We start from the raw sequence: 19,557 nt of genomic DNA, 5'->3' as shown, positions 1-19,557 counted from the left end.
TATTATTATTATTACTACTATACAGAAGTCATATATTTATACAGTATGTATACTCAGAGAATTTGTATTTAATTATTAGGAAATAATTTGCATAATAATACAGAGACATTTTCCCTGCTCCTCCTGTAAATGATGGATATTGGAAGCAATGTTCCCTTAATTTTGCGAAGTCTGTGTGCGGCAAAAGATTTTGGCTGTGCAACTTTGGAAGGAAATTTAAGTTTTTGTGCGTCACTTATATATAACTGGAAAATGACGTTCAGCATTTGTGTTAACTTTACTTCAAAATGATATTAAACATTTAAATATTCAAAACACAGCACACAATGTAGTTAATTGGTGAAACACACAATAATTGAGTCCACAACTGCAAAAATGGACCACTGCTGCTTTGTGCGCTCTGTTGTAATGTCTGTGCGCATGCTCATCGTGCACACAACTTTGAGGCAACACTGACTGGAAGTCAACTCTGAATTCTTACCTGTAGTTTTGTGTTTTTATATGTTCACAAAACTACTCCCTGGTACATAATTTATAGCAGGTGCTGCATTATGACATATATTACTAATCTGATACTTCATTGTTATTTATTTGCTTCCTTGGCAGACATTTGTACAGATTATGGTATGTAAGCTGCAATTAGAATGATTAGTTAACATACACATCATATTATAAACAAATACACCTATTAACATCATTGTCTGGATAACCTCTTGGGTGATGGAACGTTGCAAGAAAAAATACATTTAAACATATTTACTGTGGAAGACAAATATAACCCATATTGAGTTAGTTAATTTACTTAAGTCATTAACAATATACTGATTTATTGATAAAAAAAAGATTGTATGGCATGCTTTTAGAAGTCACTAACGTATTGTCCGTGACCCCTATTTTTTCCAGGTTCTACTATAGTCATACAGTACATTTTGTTATCATACATGTTCTTATTAGATAGTATACAATGTATGAATAGAAGAGGTTGCAGCAATATATTGCTCATACCTCTTCTAGAACCTGGAACCCACTTGGCTTGTACAGAATCTCCTGTGTAATAGTATGAAACTGTTATAGTTTGTTGGGTTCTACTAATTCTTGTCAACTCCCATTCAGATTGTTACGCCGGCAATGACTGCTATTTCCATGATAACTTTGTTGGCTTCCTCTTCATAGTCCTTAGATAGTTGTTTAGCTTTCTCTATGTTCTTCATGTTCTCTTCAAGGTTGCCCTTTAGGCGTATCTGATCCAGGTACCCAGTATTAGCCTCCTGTATATTATCAACCATCTTGTTTTTTTCCTGACTCACAGAGAATATCATACCGCCCAGCTTAGTCTGAGTTCCTAGGAGAAGCTTGGTTGCCTGACTCAGTTGCGTCATTACTTCCTGGGTATTCTTCAGGTCATCTGGAATATCCTTTCCAGGCTCTACATTAAGGGAGAAGTTGTAACCTTCCATTTTTATCTGGATATCATAATTGCCTGAAAACAAGAACAACAGCTTTTACTAGTCCATTTCAAATGAAATTGATAAGTTTGAGAAATATCTAAGACATCTAATATCAGGCCATTTTTATGGTGGACAATGTATCAGGCGCTAATAGGATACACCCCATAATTTATCTGTTTACAGATCTACACATGTGGTATCCCTGTGGTCACATATGCCCACATCAAAGAGCTAGCAAGGGTAAGAGATTGCACAAAAGTGGTGGGATACAATCATTTTAGCATTTTTCTCCTAAAATTTGTTGGTGTCTAATTCTACATAAGTCACAAAAGAGAGGCAATCACAGCATCATTTATTTCATGCTTTACATTTGTACATTACAATGTTTTCATGAAATTGTCATGTGATATAGATGTACTTTAGTTTTCCATATACATGCACCTGTATGGTCCAGAAGAGGTTCATTTTGTTGGAGGATCGAACTTGCCGCAGGGTTAGAAGTCTGTGCAGCCACTTTCAAAATCTGGAGCCTACCCATTGTTTTATTTTTGACCCCGGATACTGATATAATGCTTTATTCACTATTCAAAAATCACTCTTTTTACTTTTTTTTACATTGCAGTTACTAGTTGCTGATCACACTCAGGATTTGGAGACAGTTACGAATGTTCCGGGCTCAGCTGCGCTGCCGCAGTGGGCTGTCCCGGAAAATTTCTGGGCATACCACTATGCAGTAGGTGCGCGCCAGTGGTGCCTCCAGCAGTGCACCACTGGCGCACCACCTCTAGAGCTCCCCCACCCCCCTCCTGATGATCCCCCCATCACCTCCGCTCTGGCGATCATACGCCGGAGCTCCCCTGTCGCTTCCCCAGCTGCCTTTCGCCATTCACAACAGTGACGAAGGCGGCAGGCTCGGGGATGGTCGGGCTGACTTAGGGGGGCTCTTGAGCGCTCAGGTTCAGTTTAGGCACCCGAGTCCTCCTGAGCCGCCGTGAACATCTCAGAGTCTGCCACCTGTGGTCAATGCTGACTGTGACTGGCGGCTGGGGCAGTGGTGGCAGGGGAGCTCCGGTGTACACACGCCGGAGCGGAGGTGAGGGGGGGGGGGCTTTCCTACATTCTGTGGTGGGTTTTGCTGGGGCGGGACAAACCTGCCCTGGTAGGTTTGTCCTGCCCCAGCAAAACCCACCACTCAAGGGGTTAAACCACCTGTTTTCTATTCTGTTTCTGCATATACTGTATAATGTGCAATTCAACTGAAAATCGTCAGCTTCCTTAAAAGAAAATATTGAAGGGACACCTGCAATTATAGGGTTGTGTATAGTAGCCAACATTGGAAAAAGTTGCTGTCCAATATTGTATGTTATCTAGTTTAAAGCTCTTGTCTTTTCCATCACTGTCCAATGAATTAGTCGGCCAGTTAGAGCATTTTCCTCGTAACCTAATGGAATTGCCTCATGATCCGCCTGGAACTCAGCGAGCTGCAGGTTTATTTTCTTTAATGCGGGTTTGTTTAAGATTCGTATGTATTTTTGCCGAATGTTTGCCTCTTTCTGTGTCTGGCTGGACAGATTTATGGCCAGCAAGGAGGTTTTGATTTGCACACACTACTAAAAAATAAAATCTGCAAACTGGTCTGAGACAAGCAAAAGTCTGAAAGGTCCTTTAGGTCTGTCACAGAGAAGTTACAATACAGCTATTTTGAGACATACGTCCAACCCAAGTTCAACCTTTGGTAGAGGGTATGGTCTATTTGTTATATCCCTATACTTGTGTGTTTTGATTTAATTTTGGACAAATTATGGTTGTTGGTTGTACCCTTGGATGTTTTTAGCCAATAAATGTTTGTCCAACTATTTTTATGGGCAGTTATTGTGTCTGCCAACACCACCTCTCCAGGAAGAGAGATCCATAATTTAATTGCCCTGACCGTAAAAAAGTTTTTACTTCTAATGGTACAAAACCCTCTCTCATTGAGTCTAAACTCATGCCCATGTGTCCTATACTTCTTCTTCAAGGAAAAAAGGGTGCCTGACAGGTCGGTATATTGACCCCTTATATATTATTTGTACATGTTAAGCATGTCTCCCCTTAAACGTCTCTTTTCCAGCGCAAACAATCCCAATTTTTGCAACCATTTTATAAGCCTGGTTGTTCTTCTCTGGACTTTTTCCAGTTCTACAGTATGATGTCCTTTTTATAGTGCGGGGTCAAGAAATGTACTCCAATTTCTAGATGTGGTCTAACCAATGCCTTGTAAAGTGACATAATTACATTTATGTCCCTAGCCTCCATGCCCCTCTTTATACATGCTAGTATCCTATTGGCTTTATTTGCTGCTACATGACACTGAGCACTATACCCCAATTTGTTGTCAATTTGGTTTCCTAGATCCTTTTCCAATTCAGATTTAACCAATGCCACCCTGCTTAGATTATAACTAACACACTGGTTATGTCTCATATTTGTGTGTGCTGTAAAGGTTTTAGGTAATTTTGTGAATGCACTGTTATGGTTTCGGGTGTGAACCCGCATCCGGGACTTCTGTTTAGGACAGCCACGGCAGGACCCTACACTAACTCTGTTGACCCCCCAAGTTGGGTGACCGGTTCCTGCAGGTACTAGGCTTTGCCTGTAGCTGCCACATTTGAAAGGGCGAGTTAAGCCCACCCTAGCTCCGGTGCAGCCAGGAGTTATGAAAGGACAAGGAACCAGGGACCCCCTCAGGGTACGGCCAAAAGGGTAACTAACTATGGAGGCCTAACTGTAAATTAAAGGAAGAACGCAACTTGCCGTAAACTAACTACGCAACTAATTGCGCCAGCGACCTAGTCGCCAACCACCAGCGACTGCGTCGCATACACAAGAATAAATTACACCACACCAAAAAGCACACAACGAACAATACACCAAACATAGAATAAGGTGCCAAAGGTGGCACACAGGCAAAAGGCAAACAAGGACGTAGTGTACTGCTGAAAGGACTCCCTTGCACACTTGGCAGAGAGTGCAAAAATAAAGGTGTGCTCAGGAGAGCCACAAGTAACAAAGTAATTAACCAAGCCTCTAGCAGGGGTAATCACGAGACTGGGAACAGCTAGCAAGGCAGGGAACACCACAGGGAAGCACCTCTCTGGAATGGACAGGCACTGGAAAAGAGATGGGATCAGGCAGGTGGATAGCACAGAGATAGAAGCTGGATAAAGACTGGACCAAGACTGCAGCAGGACAGGATATCCACAGGACCAGAACAACTGAGTGCAGCTGACAGTCTGTTTGGAACAATGACCTGACAGGTGACCAACAGGAAGCCCAAAGACTGCAGCTCCCTGCAACAGGAACAGGAAACTGCAAACAGGAAACTAGAAGCTATCACTGGCAGGGCAGAGCTAGAGAGAATCCCCTATGAAGGGCTCAAGTGATTAATCAGCTGAGAGAGATCCAGAAGCTCCCAAGCTGTAATAACGAGCTCATTACCTCACAGATTTGTGAATGAATTAAGCTCACAGAATATAGAGCTGTAATGGCACAGACCTACCACTGGAGGCCACCAGAGAGTCAAATGCCTAACACAAACTGAACAGAACACAAAACAGAACTGAACCATTAATCATGGTTCCTAACATGCACAGACAAAAAAAAATCTCAACTAAGGAAACATCAACATCTTTGATATAGACCCCATAGGCAAGTAATCCACAAGCAACTCTATCTATTTGTGCAAAGAAACCAGGGGCGAAATGTAATAGGGTGTGATTTTTGGACATGTGCGATTTTGGGTCAAAAACGGCCGAAATCGCACATTTTCCGAAAATCGCACATTTAATAGGTTGAAAATCGCGGTAAAAAATCGCACTTTTTACCGCGAAATCGCACTTTTAGAAGTGCGATTTTTAGTCACATTTCAATTCGCATCCAGATATTTTCCCATTATAAAGTATACAACTCGCAAATGTAATAGGGTGTGATTTTTGGTAAATGTTACCAAAAATCGCAAAAAAAATAGACCAGGTTCTGACAGGCGAATTTGACAGAACCATGCACAGATCATTGAGATCTGTGCATGGTCCTGTTAATAAAAATGTGTAAAAGTGTTTTTATTAAAAAAAAACGGCGTAGGGTCCCCCCTCCTAAGCATAACCAGCCCCGGGCTCATTGAGCCGGACCTGGTTCCAAAAATACGGGGGGGGACAAAAAGCATAGGGGTCCCCCGTATTTCTGAAACCAGCCCCGGACTCTTGGACCGGTCCTGGTTCCAAAAATACGGGGGACAAAAAATCTGGGGGTCCCCCGTATTTTGAAACCAGCACCGGGCTCCAACAGCCCTCGGTGTCATGCCACAGCCGGGGGACACTTTTTATACAAGGTCCCCCGGCCAAAACATGAGCACCGTGGCTGGTCAGCCTTGGACGGGGTACCTGGAGGAGTGGGGACCCCCCAATAAAGGGGTCCCCCCCCCAGGCTTCACCCGTCCAGGGCTGAAGCCCGGGGCTGTCACCGGCGTCCGTGGCCAGTGGACGCCGGCCTGATAGGGTTAAATCCATCATACGTTACATTGCTTTATACCGGAGAACTACAAGTGCCAGCAGACCTCCCCCGCATGCTGGGACTTGGAGAACCACAAGTCCCAGCATGCGGGGCATTAATGGGCCCGCTGGGACTTGTAGTCCACCTGTAAAAAGAATGTTTATAAAAAACACACACACAGAGAAGTAAAAGTTTATTACACACACACACCTCACTTTTACACCAGCGTTACTTACCATTCCTGGATCCAGCGCTGGTCTGGCTGCTTCACAGCCGGCTCCCCCCGCACTGACAGGCAGCGGGGAGAACCGGCTTTCTCCGTTGCCTCTACCAGCTTCTGTAGCGCTGTCCGAGTGCTACAGAGGCTGAGAGCGCGATTGGCTGAGCTATGCGTCTCCATGGAGACGCATAGCTCAGCCAATCAGGACTGAGCTATGCGTCTCCATGGAGACGTATCGGCCAATCGCGCTCTCAGCCTCTGTAGCGCTGGAACAGCGCTACAGAAGCTGTTAGAGGCAACGGAGAAAGCCGGTTCTCCCCGCTGCCTGTCAGTGCAGGGGGAGCCGGCTGTGAAGCAGCCAGACCAGCGCTAAAAATCGCCCGAAATCGCGGCAAATCGCATTTTTTGCCGCTAATTCGCATCTCATTACATATGCGAATTCGCGGCAAAAAAAGCGATTTTTAAAGGTGCGATTTCTGGCGAGTTTGGAACTCGTCCAAAAATCACACCCTATTACATTTCGCCCCAGGTGTCAATTGAAATAACGGTTTCACATTTAATAATGACAAAAAGCAGGTATAAGATCATATAAAATAACAGATTAAAATAGCAGAGCACAAGGGGCATTAAAATGACCCACAGTTTTGCAGTCCCAAATATAAGAAAATACTGATACAGTAGTTTGACTGAGCTGGTTTCAAAATGTTCCTTTTTATAAAATGCCTGTCGCTTTATTCTCTGGTTTTCTGTACTGTATTGTAGATGTAATCTTTGTTGCACACAATGGAACTATACATTTATAGTTTTTCTGTATATAATTGTATATGCTACCTATCACAAAATTTTAATAGAAATAGTTTTTTCATCTAATGAAATTGTAAACACATAATTTAAACTCTGTTATAAATGCCATTTAAATGATCAGGTTTTATTTATACTCTGAAAGTAGTTTTAGAAAAGTTACTTGATCTGTTTTAAATCTACACAGATAAATCATTTAGACAAGCCATGAGGAGATTTACTAGTATGTGATTTAACTTTTTTAATAAAGATAGGTATATTTTGAATCTTATAAGAATAAATACAAAATGAAGCTAATATCATATGTGAGTACTATATATTGACATTACTGAAACTAGGATTTTCATCACCCGGGGCAAGGCAGTAATTTGGCTCCGCTCCATCTCCCCAATCCTGCATGCAAGCATGGGTATCACATCCAGCACTCAGGGTTTGTGTCCCCTGCCCCCAATTGCAGACGTAATATTGATGATATATACAACATTAAGGGGCTCATAGTAAAATGGACTTAAATCGATAGGTTTGCCTCTGAGAAAATTATGCTCACAGGTATAATGCTTCCAGCAAGGGCGTAACTACCATAGCTGCAGGGGGTGCAGCTGCTATGGGGCCCAGAGCTGAAAGGGGCCCACTTTGCCTGTCAAAGTATCATGTGCTGTATACATTTTTCAGCATTAGGTGATAAATAGGGGCCCTTAAACACTTTTGCTGTGGGGCCCACATGTATCTAGTTACACCACTGGCTTCCAGCACTGTAAATGCCTACTGTCCCTATTATAAGTTGATAATTTCCCTGTCCCACCCGTGGGTCACAGAATCACGCAGACTGGGGGTCAATTGGGGGAGCATGCAAATGGCATCTATCAGTGCAGGGAAGGGTGTCCGGGGCTGACCAGGTGATTGGGGCATGCTAGGCATACCACCATTATCATTAAATTGGCTGTTAAAATAGGTTGTGGCGCTGGGCAATGCCCGCTTCCATTGTCTACCCCCCCCCCCTTCAGGTAGGTCCCGATTCTTAAATGATAAAAGTTGGGAGGTAAGCAAATGTACATTAGCATGTGTGTCTATTTTACTCCTGCAGAGAACAGAAGGCAATCACCATCTTACAGGTGGTCAGTGATGGCTAGTTGGTTAATAACTTGGCATCTGCATTTTGTACAAGCCACAAGCAGCAGTGCAATGCTGCAATTGACCTTATGCATTGGGACCCAAAGCAGTGGCATTATATATTATTTATTTATTAATTAACAATTTCTTATATAGCGCACACATATTCTGCAGCGCTTTACAGAGAATATATGTACATTCACATCAGTCCCTGCCCCTGTGGAGCTTACACTCTTTATTCCCTACCACATGTACACACACACACACAGACATTCTAGGGAGCCAGTTAACCTACCAGTATATTTTTGGATCGTGGGAGGAAACCGGAGTACCCGGAGGTAACCCACGCAAGTACGGGGAGAATATACAAACTCTGCACAGTTAGGGCCATGGTGGGAATCGAACCCATGACCTTAGTGCTGTGAGGCAGTAATGCCAACCATTACACCATCCGTACTGTGCATATTAAGGCAATATGTATATATGTATATTGTACACAACAGATAATTTCCGCTTACCACTATGCTTTGTCTTCAGTGTTTCTATGCAACTGGTGAGGTCTGCAGATGTGTCGCCAATTTTTAGTTCAGATAAACAGACTTTCATAGTCCCATAATAGTCCACCTGCTTATTGTACAGCTCGGCAATTTCAGAAAACTTCTCATCATATGTTGGCACATTTACTTTCTTCACAATCAGTTTGTTCCCTTTCTCCAGAACTAAGAGGAGAAGAGAAACATTAGATGAGCTTTGTGTTAATAGAAAAGTGTGTGATGTAGATAAATACTTACTATCACTTTACCGCACAGAATTCTGCCACCATTTAATCACTGTAGTTTGCTACTTTTGCACATATTTGTCAAAAGATATTTCCAAGATATCCCCAAAACACCTATTTTTGGATTATACAGTACCTAATGGGGAAATTCATTAAGATCGGATGGTTATGAATGCAGTCATTTGTACACATCCATTTTACATAAACAACGGGTCCGTGTGACCAGCTGATTTACAATCAACCGAATGCGGCTGATCGGCCGTATGTAATAATATATTTCTGCAGGTACCCTATGGATTCTACAGGAGAAGAGGACTGGTCTACGGTGGAACCTATGGTAAGTATGTATGAGTGAATGCAGTATGAATTAAAGTTGTTTTTTTTTCTAAGGTGTCTGTGTGTATTATTTGACTATAGGTTAGGTTTTAAAACTACAAGTTCCCGCAGGCCCTTAATGCTCCACAGGCTGGGACTTGTGGTTCTCCAAGTACCGGCATGGGGGAGGCTTGCTGGGAATTGCAGTTTAGCCTCTGAATCAATCTTTTGACACAGTATGGCATCCGGTGCACACTGCCAAGGGGCACTGGGGACAGCCCCAGGCTTCATCCCGGGCAGGGGGTTGACCCCTTTATTGGAGGGTCCCCACTCCCTCAGGGTCCTGGCCTGACCAGTCTTTGAATAATGCTTTAGCCATGAGAACTTCTATAAAAAGTTTCCCCCGGCTGTGGCATTAGCCTGCTGACTGTTTGGGCCCAGTGCTGGTTGTCAAAATATGGGGCACCTCTACTCACATTGTTCCCCAAAGTTTGGGAACCAGGACCAGCCCATGAGCCTGGTGCTGGTTATAGAAATAGGGTGGGACCCCACTTTTTTGGTCCCCCTGAATTTCTACAACCAGGACCGGTTATAGCTGGGTAGGGCTGGGGCTGGTTATAGCCATGCGGGGACCACACAATGTTTTTTTTTTTTTTTTTTTATTCTATTCTTTTACACAGGTCAGCATTGCACCAATCTGACTGATCCATGCGATGCTGCCGCATTGTACGTATTTGGCAGGCCAGGACTAAGACGTTGTAAAATCCAAATATGGAGAATACAGCAGCTTCATAAATGTCCTGTATTCTCCATTCCTTTTTTCATGCCATATACGGCCGACATAAGTAAATTTCCCCCTAAGAGTGGCCTCATGAAGATGAACCCTATTTCCTCCCCATTCCAAATAAACTTCTCAGCTATGGAGTGTTTAATTTCTGGATGTAGAATCTAAGTAGATGTTCTTGGGCAGTCATGGTTAAAATAATAATGTATCTGCATGTTGATTGCTCCACTTCTATGAAGCTAGAGAAAGCACACGGACAGCATTACCATATGATAGTAGTTTCCTAAACTCCCGGCTCTACTCACACTCTGATGGAAACACAGGGGTTAAGTCTTATGTTGGGAGGGGATTTGGATCATGCAGGGTTGTTGGCCCCATTTGTGCTTTCTGTGGGCTTCCAGCAGCGAGCTCTGTAGCCGAAGGTCTGTGGTCTACGGCACCAGCTGCCGTTCAGGTGAGTCGTTTGGGGCCTGGCTCTGGAGGTTAAGGGATCGCCGCTGCTTAGAGTAATGGATGGCTAGGTGATAGTGCTATTTTGAGCAAAACATGGGTAGTGAGAACTGCATCCAGACTAAAAGTAACAGTTGTATTGTGATGTGAAGTTGGTCAATATTGAAAAGCCAGGGACAACAATTTCTATGGGCAAATCTTTAAAACCTGGCACTGCCTCTGGAAATTAGGACGGTTGGAAGTTATGTAATGAAAGTTTGGTGTTAGCATATGTAGCTTATGTATTTAGGCGCTAGATAATAAATGTACTGGTAGTTTTTCTGTTGGCAGATGTGAGAGAAAGGACATTAAGGGGGACATTTACCAAAATGGATTCGTAGAAAAAAGGTGTATTCGTAGGGAGAAATACACCTTTTTTTTACGAATTTGTATTTTCGGGATTTACAATCCCAAAAATACAACAATTCGTAGTCCTAAAGATGGAACATTCGTATTTGTAGTTACAAATACGAATGCCCTACACCATCGATAGGATACGACAGAAATCACCATTCAAAAGAATGGTGGTTTCTGATTTACTAAGCAGCCGTACTGATAATACGGCTGCTTAGTGGTGTGAAACACCCACGCAAATACGACAGGAAAATAGAACACCATTTTCCTGTTCTATTTGCGTTTTAGCCTGCACGGATCAGTCAGATCCGTGCAGGCTACAGTGTAAAAAAATAGAAAAAATAAATAAATAAAAAAAAAAAACGGCGTGGGGTCCCCCCCACAGCCATAACCAGCACCAGGCTGAAGGAGCCGGGGCCGGTAATTAAAAATCAGGGAGCCCGACAAATAGGGGTTCCCCGATTTTTAACAACCAGCCCCAGGCTCCAGGTCCGGGGCTGGTTCCCAAAATACGGGGGACAAAATGAGTAGGGGTCCCCCGTATTTTAAGAACCAGCCCCAGGCACAACCAGCCGGCAGGGTAATGTCACAGCCGGGGGACACTTATAATATAAGGTCCCGCGGCCAAAACATTCTCCCTACCGACCAGTCAGCCTGGCCAGGGGCCCTGGGGGAGTGGGGACCCCCCCAATGAAGGGGTCCCCCCCCTCCAGGACTTACCTGACCAGGCTGAAGCCTGGTGCTGTCCTCGATGCCCCTGGGCGGTGGGCATCGAGCTGATAAATGTTGTAAAAAATAGATAAACCATTGTTTTTTACTGTGGCACTACAAGTGCCAGCAAGCCTCCCCAGCAAGCTGGGACTTGGAGAACCACAAGTCCCAGCCTGCTGGGCATTAAAGGGCCCGCTGGCACTTGTAGTTCTACAGTTAAAAAAATAGTGCACAAAACACACTGACACACTTTTAAAATAAAACTTTATTACACACAAAGCCCACACATACTAATACTTACCTATCTTCTCTCCGTAGGTAGCCCTGATGTCCTGTGTCGGCGTCTTCTGGTCCTGTGTCGTCTTCTTCCTCCATGTCGACGTCGCTGTCGGCGATGGTGTCCCCGTCCGGATCCGAAGAAATCCATTTGGGAAGCTGTGGAAGGAAACCATACTCACCTGTCCCAGCGCGACGTAGTCCAGGTAAGGGTCTTTGCAAAAAAATAAACCGAAAACCCCGAAACCAAACCGGACACGACGGAGACGCACGGTGTGTTTGTTTACATCGTGCGGCTCCGCCTCCCGAATGCCGCTATTGGCCGCCTTGCGGCCTAGCGGCCAATAGCGGCATTCGGGAGGCGGAGCCGCACGATGTAAACAAACACACCGTGCGTCTCCGTCGTGTCCGGTTTGGTTTCGGGGTTTTCGGTTTATTTTTTTGCAAAGACCCTTACCTGGACTACGTCGCGCTGGGACAGGTGAGTATGGTTTCCTTCCACAGCTTCCCAAATGGATTTCTTCGGATCCGGACGGGGACACCATCGCCGACAGCGACGTCGACATGGAGGAAGAAGACGACACAGGACCAGAAGACGCCGACACAGGACATCAGGGCTACCTACGGAGAGAAGATAGGTAAGTATTAGTATGTGTGGGCTTTGTGTGTAATAAAGTTTTATTTTAAAAGTGTGTCAGTGTGTTTTGTGCACTATTTTTTTAACTGTAGAACTACAAGTGCCAGCGGGCCCTTTAATGCCCAGCAGGCTGGGACTTGTGGTTCTCCAAGTCCCAGCTTGCTGGGGAGGCTTGCTGGCACTTGTAGTGCCACAGTAAAAAACAATGGTTTATCTATTTTTTACAACATTTATCAGCTCGATGCCCACCGCCCAGGGGCATCGAGGACAGCACCAGGCTTCAGCCTGGTCAGGTAAGTCCTGGAGGGGGGGGACCCCTTCATTGGGGGGGTCCCCACTCCCCCAGGGCCCCTGGCCAGGCTGACTGGTCGGTAGGGAGAATGTTTTGGCCGCGGGACCTTATATTATAAGTGTCCCCCGGCTGTGACATTACCCTGCCGGCTGGTTGTGCCTGGGGCTGGTTCTTAAAATACGGGGGACCCCTACTCATTTTGTCCCCCGTATTTTGGGAACCAGCCCCGGACCTGGAGCCTGGGGCTGGTTGTTAAAAATGGGGGAACCCCTATTTGTCGGGCTCCCTGATTTTTAATTACCGGCCCCGGCTCCTTCAGCCTGGTGCTGGTTATGGCTGTGGGGGGGACCCCACGCCGTTTTTTTTTTTTATTTATTTATTTTTCTATTTTTTTTTACACCTTGCAGCCTGCACGGATCTGACTTGATCCGTGCAGACTGCTAGAAATAATTCGTATTAGCGGCCGTATATACGGCCGCTAATACGAATCATTACACCATCGGAGGGTTACAAAGCAGTCGTATCTGACTGCTTTGTAAATCCCCCTCCGGAACACGACTTTGCATACGACTTAAACAGTCGTATGCAGTCGTAGGGAAACAACCAATACGAAAAACTAGGTTTTTCATATTGGTAAATTTCCCCCTAAAGATCAGCAGTAGAACTGGCATACCTGTCACCTGCTTTGGGATTCTGGATCCATTAGACAAGGGTTCCTGCTGCAAATAAAAAAAATATACTGCATGCATTTAACAGTGGACACACACTAAGCTCACAGCAATATAGTTAAAACCACAGAATATTTGATAAACAATCTGTCTTTGAGGTCAAATCTATTCTACGCAAAGGGTGTCATGTGCAGTTGCTACAACGTTTTAATGCCAGCAACAGGAGTGCCAGATGGCAGTAGACCAGTAGACTGACGTCAGAATCCTGACTGTTTAAAGCCCAACAGTCGGGATCCATCAGTCCATCAGTCCATGATGCCCATAGATGGAGAATCGACACCAAGCTTTGTATTGTCATCCGTCCCGCCCGTCCCCCCCCCAGTCGGAGTCCCAGCATTCGTGAGTCTGTCTGTCCAGAAATGGAGTTTTCACCCTTCGCATGCTGAAACAGCCCCAGTTCGATTCGGAGCCCTATGGGCTACAGTGGGATTAGGATAGCTAGAATATCCCTTTAATCTTGACACATGACACATAATAATTGCACATGTTCTATGGCAGGCAAACTTTAAATCTGAATTTCCCATGATTTCAATTAGCATTAGAAGTGTTTTAGAAGACTTCTGCCAACTGGAATCTGCAGGGAGAGAGAATACCTCCCAACTTAAACATAGAATTTGACGGCAGATAAGAACCACTTGGCCCATCTAGTCTGCCCTTTTTTAAACATGTTACCTCAAACCATATTTGATCCTTATTTCTTTGTAAGGATATCAATATGCCTATCCCAAGCATGTTTAAATTGCTCTACTGTATTTTCTTCTACCAACTCTGATGGTAGGCTATCCCACTTATCTACTACTCTTTACGTGATGTAAATCTTCCTCAAATTTCCCCTGAATCTTCCTCCCTCTAGTTTCAGTGCATGTCCTCGTGTTCTGCTGCTCTTCTTCCTGTGAAGAATGTCTCCCATCTGTACCTTGTTAAAACCCTTGATATATTTGAAAGTTTCTATCATGTCCCCCCTTTCCCTTCCCTGCTCTAAACTATACATATTAAGATCTTTTAGTCTTTCCTAGTACATTTTGTGATGTAGCCCATGCACCATTTTAGTTGCCCTTCTTTGTATAGTCTCTAATGTATTTATATCCTTCTGGAGATATGGCCTCCAGAACTGAACACAGTACTCTAGATGAGGTTGTACCAATGACCTATACAGTGGCATTATTATTTCTTTCTTTCTTTCTTTCTTTCTTTCTTCTGTAGAGCAGCTGGTCATCACTGAGGTGATGCTGTGTGCTGCTCGGCACGCCTGCAAAATGACGGAAAGCAGGGGCCCCACCCATGTATTCCCACCCCTTTTTCGGGGCGGACATGTCTTCATGACGGCAGATCCCACTTCTAGAGGGACAAAATTTGGAAGGTATGACATAGGTATGTAAAGGTATAACTAAGTATATTGGCTGTGATATCCCTAAACGAGTATATGGGTTGTGGCAGCCTCTGGTGACCCTTCAAGTTTAGCTACCCTAGGCTGCATCCTGATCAGCCTAATGGTTGACCCAGAACTGGTTGGGCAGCCCTGAATCTAATACTGGCCACAAATTTATACAAATTGGGCCCTTTTGATGCGATTTTAACTGGTAGGGCTGAGAAATCGGGTGAAAAGTGTCAAATCATACGCTTTTTGTCTCGTATTCCAATGTATCTACCATGTGCATCAGATAGGAGCTGGAGATCGCAAGGGATGCACGTAGAATTTGTTGGTTCCCACAGCCCTTGATACATCGTATGCAAAAGGCCCGATACAGTGTATCTTATGTGAACCAGCCACCCGGCGGTTCAAGGGGGATCGCGTGCGACTTCCTACTACAACTAACCTGAATCTGGCCCAGTATGTGGATATAATTCTTCAGCATATCACAGCAGCAAACAGTTTAAGAAACTCTGTCATAGCCAACTTTTACACTTGTCAACTTTTAAGGTTTGATTTACACCTTAGTGTTTTAAAAAGTTAAGTTAAAAATAAATACAAATACAGTATCAGTTCATGAAATAAATAATTAAGTAGAGGAAAATGCAGTTAAATTAGAGATAGAATTAAATGTTTTTCAATGTGGAGTATTAAGCTAAACATTCCCATGCAATGTTAGGACTATCAGTAGATTGAACATGAGGGTGCAGCCGTGTTTACCACTGCAGTCATGTGACACAGAAATACTTTCTGTTTGCCTTCCTACTGTATTTCCTCCTCCAGTACCTGAAGGGCTTGATTTATTTCCCAATGCTTTTCAGTGTTAAAGTGAAAGGATTTACAGATGGAGCAGCTCCCGTCGGGACTGCTACTGATGATAGAATTGCCATCTGCCAGCAGCTGCAATCCACCGTCAGCTGAGTTTCGTCGGAGCCCTCCGCCGCCGGTCCCCTGCAACTTACCGCAGCCGCCACCGGCTTTCCTCACTCCTTGCCCGTCTTCCTGAAGCAGAGACGGGAAGGGAAACTGCTCAACGCCGTCGTACTTCGCCGTGCTAATGGGGACGCGCGTGTGTGTGAGAAGCTTGCGTGTTCTCGTCAGATGGAGCACCTCTCCACCAGCCTGCTCCAGCTCAGGGATTCTGGCGATTCCCTTTACTAGCACTCCGTATGTAGGACCTTATCCTGGTCCGTTCGTAGCCCGCAGCTGCCTTTCTGCACATGTGCATATGCTGAGTGCGTGTGGCGAACGTTGCGGGCTGGGATACTCGCCCAGGGGAATGCCCAGCGTTTCATGGGTGTTTCCATGAAAATGCTGGGCGTTCCCATGGTGAGCACAGGGTGACTGGGGTACGGGGGTCAGCTGCCCGCCTACTTCCTCTCAAATGTGCATGCTTATAGAAGTGACCTTAGAGTGGCGACCGACCATCGAGAGATGTGGGAGTTTTCCCCCAGCCTGCGAATGGATGTTTATGTAAAACATCCATTCACAGGCTGTGCGAACGTGCACTGTGTGCGAATGGGGGGCGGGCAGCCTGAAATTCGCAGGGCGAGTCCTGATGGACTCACAAGGCTGCAAATTCGCTTCCGAGCTAGTCAACCAGAATTAACCCCATAATGTATTATTGTTGGACAGGAATCTTATCCTGCACTGACTTGTTTCTTTTTTTCCTGTATCATGGGGTCAACAGCAATTTAAGTGTCATGAATCACAAAGCTCTGTCTGCCCGGCTGTCATTTCTTTAAGTTGTGTGCGTCCAGTGGCTGTTGGTCTCTCTCTCCCTTGGCAATGAGCAATTTCTCCCCCCCCCCCCCCCTTGGCAACAAGAAAATTCACTCCCCCTTCGCAATGAGCATTTAACTCCCCCTTGGCAACAAGCAATTCACTCCATCTTGGCAACAAGCATGTATTCCCCCTTGGCAATGAGCAATCCCCCTGGCATCCTCGTTGCCCCCTGGCAACAAGCAATTTAATTCCTCCTTTGCAATGAGCATTTAACTCCTTCTTGGCAACAAGTATGTATTCCCCATTGGCAATGAGCATGAAGCCCCTGGCATCGAGCATGAAGACCCTGGCATCAAGCAAGAACTCCCTAGCAATGTGTATGTAGGTAAGCGGCACTTATGTTTCAAATATGTATTGGGCATTACGGTTTGTTAAATAGTATGTAATGGGCATCATGATGTGTATTATTGTATTAGGGACCCCCAATGACAGAGATGCCTTGACGTACGACCTGGGGGCTTAGCCCTATGTCTGCAGATATATGCAACCAAGATCTCTGTATTATCTGATTATTATGTAGTTATTTTTCACTCAGTGTGCAATTGGGATACAACATGTTTTTTCCTAACCAGAATTACCCCTCCCTTTTGGCACCTGAGTGACACACCTCTGATTGAGCAGCTTACCAACAAAAGTGTTGTGCAGTTGAGAGAGGCATAGATGGGTCAGCATTAGGAGGGATTGCTGACACCTGAGTGACATTGGAGAAGCCAGGGGTATCTCCAGATAAGCTGGCTGTCAGATGTTATACGCCATTATCATTGTGGCCTTACACTGGGCAATTAAGCCCAGACATATATGTTACTGCTAATGGGATGGGTTTGGGAGTGTGGTGCCTCCTGTGTTGGTAGGGCTGGTCTGCTCCAGCACACCCTAACACTTTATGAACACTTATTTTTCCTATCACATTTATATATTTTGTATTTTAATCACACCTTCACTTCCCTACATAGCACTTATGTGCTTCTTATTAACCCCTATTAATTTTCATTTGTGTGCTGCCCTGGAGTACTCAGCCTGTGTCGGCATGTTGGGGGCCCACACCCCAGACCCATACCCAGTATACCAGTATACCAGGGTTGCCGACCCTCCCGGAATTACCGTGAGGATCCCGAAAATCGGGTACTTCTCCCGGCCCCCCGGAAAGGTGGGCAACCCTCCCGGATTCCGGGGGACCCCCACGCCACCCCCCGATTGTGGCGTCTTCCCCATACCTTTGAATTGAAAACCGTCAATCCGCGGGTCTCAGGGGAGGGGGCGGAGCTAAAATCGCGTCAATTTAGCCCCGCCCCCTCCACGGAGATCTGTGAATTGGGGGTTTTACCATCCTGGGGGCGGGGCTTAATGATGTAAAGCTCAAGCCCCGCCCCCGAACTGCAGCTGGAAGTCTCCTCTCCGGGCTTCTCCCGGAGAGGAGACAGAAAAAGTCGGCAACCCTGCAGTATACCAGTGACAGAGATGCCTTGACGTACGGCCTGGGGGCTTAGTCCTATATCTGCAGATATATGCAACCAAGATCTCTGTATTATCTGATTATTATGTAGTTATTTTTTACTCAGTGTGCAATTGGGATACAAAATGTTTTTTCCTAACCAGAATTACCCCTCCCTTTTGGCACCTGAGTGACATACCTCTGATTGAGCAGCTTACCAACAAAAGTGTTGTGCAAGTACAGTATTGTAATCTGACAAAATAATGCAGGAAGTGCTGCAGGTGTGATACAGAATGGGTTGTATTGTCATCTGGAATTAAAATAATTTGCTTTTAAGTTGAAGTATGGCATGGTAAGCATATTAGCATTAGACGTTATTTCCTGGTACTATCAGTGTTAATCTCACTGTAACATCGTATGTCTGCTTCTCCCTCTGTAGCTGTAAAATCTCAGTCCAAAGTTCATTCTAGTAGCTACATGTTTAACAGTGAATGTCACATACAGTATACACAGCGATTGCAATGATTATTACAAAAATAATGCAAAACTTTTCCTACCTCTTCCTCACTGGCTTCTACACAACACCCCCAGCATAGGAAGCAAGACATGGTCACACCGGATGAGCTGCATGGACACTTTGATTAAAGAGTGAAACAGTCAGAGACTCAGCAAGATCACAAGACCATGCACAATGAGAGCTGGGATCTGGTGACGTGACATGTGCCTGAGAAGTTGAACCAGTTTCCTGAGTGTTTATGCATTAGTACAATACGATATGGTAAAAGGAAGTCAGTGAAGCAAGACAATCATTCTCTTCCCTTTATACCTGGAAATCAGCAGGGGCACTGACATTCTAGGTTTCTTATATAATACGTTTGCCAAAATAATATATATATTTTTTTTTAACTTTACTGAAAATGATGTTGTTGCTTAGCGAGCGCCTTAATGCCGTCCGGAACCTCCCCCACTGCCGACTACCCTCAGTAACATATGAGGGGATGTGTACTAGAACACATCCCCTTGCATTTGGCCTCTGGCAGGAGAAATCATTCGATGGTCACCGACCATCGAATGATTTCTCCTGCCTTCGCCGATATAAGTAAGTCTGAACTGACTTTTATTTGCGATCATCTTTAGAAGACAGTCGGCCGCTCGCCCCGGAAGGCATCGGCCTGCCCGCATACCCATGGGCATGCCCAAAAAATGCTGGGTGCTCCCATGGGCAAGCCCCGTTTCTGCCCCTCCCTCCCCACAAATACGTGCTTGTGCATGCACAGACCACTCACCATCGGAATGAGGCAAGACTAATATTTGAACTTGTTATGTAAATTTACATTGTGTCAGTTTGAATTACTTACAATCTGATCATAACAACAAAGGAAGTGCAGATTTCCTCTAGATATTTTATAATATGTGTGCAACACTATAGTGCAGGAACCAAACGGCTGACAGTAGCAGA

General features: G+C 44.9%; 1 protein-coding gene across 1 annotated transcript; it reads right to left on the bottom strand.

The window, feature by feature from the left end:
- Positions 1-236: 236 nt before the first annotated feature.
- On the bottom strand, positions 237-18,792 carry LOC146008935 (uncharacterized). The gene is made up of 4 exons (XM_083148772.1): positions 18,656-18,792; positions 13,416-13,461; positions 8,625-8,825; positions 237-1,480 (listed from the first exon to the last, which is right to left on the bottom strand). The coding sequence occupies exons 1-4, from the start codon at positions 18,704-18,706 to the stop codon at positions 1,110-1,112; spliced, it is 669 nt and encodes a 222-aa protein (XP_083004898.1). The 5' UTR covers positions 18,707-18,792; the 3' UTR covers positions 237-1,109.
- Positions 18,793-19,557: the final 765 nt, after the last annotated feature.

Source organism: Crinia signifera, chromosome 6 (assembly GCF_055691185.1).
Source record: "Crinia signifera chromosome 6, ASM5569118v1, whole genome shotgun sequence".
NCBI classification, from domain to species: Eukaryota; Metazoa; Chordata; class Amphibia; order Anura; family Myobatrachidae; genus Crinia; species Crinia signifera.
Note: the sequence above shows the minus strand (reverse complement) of the source record. Positions and strands in the feature narration are given on the sequence as shown.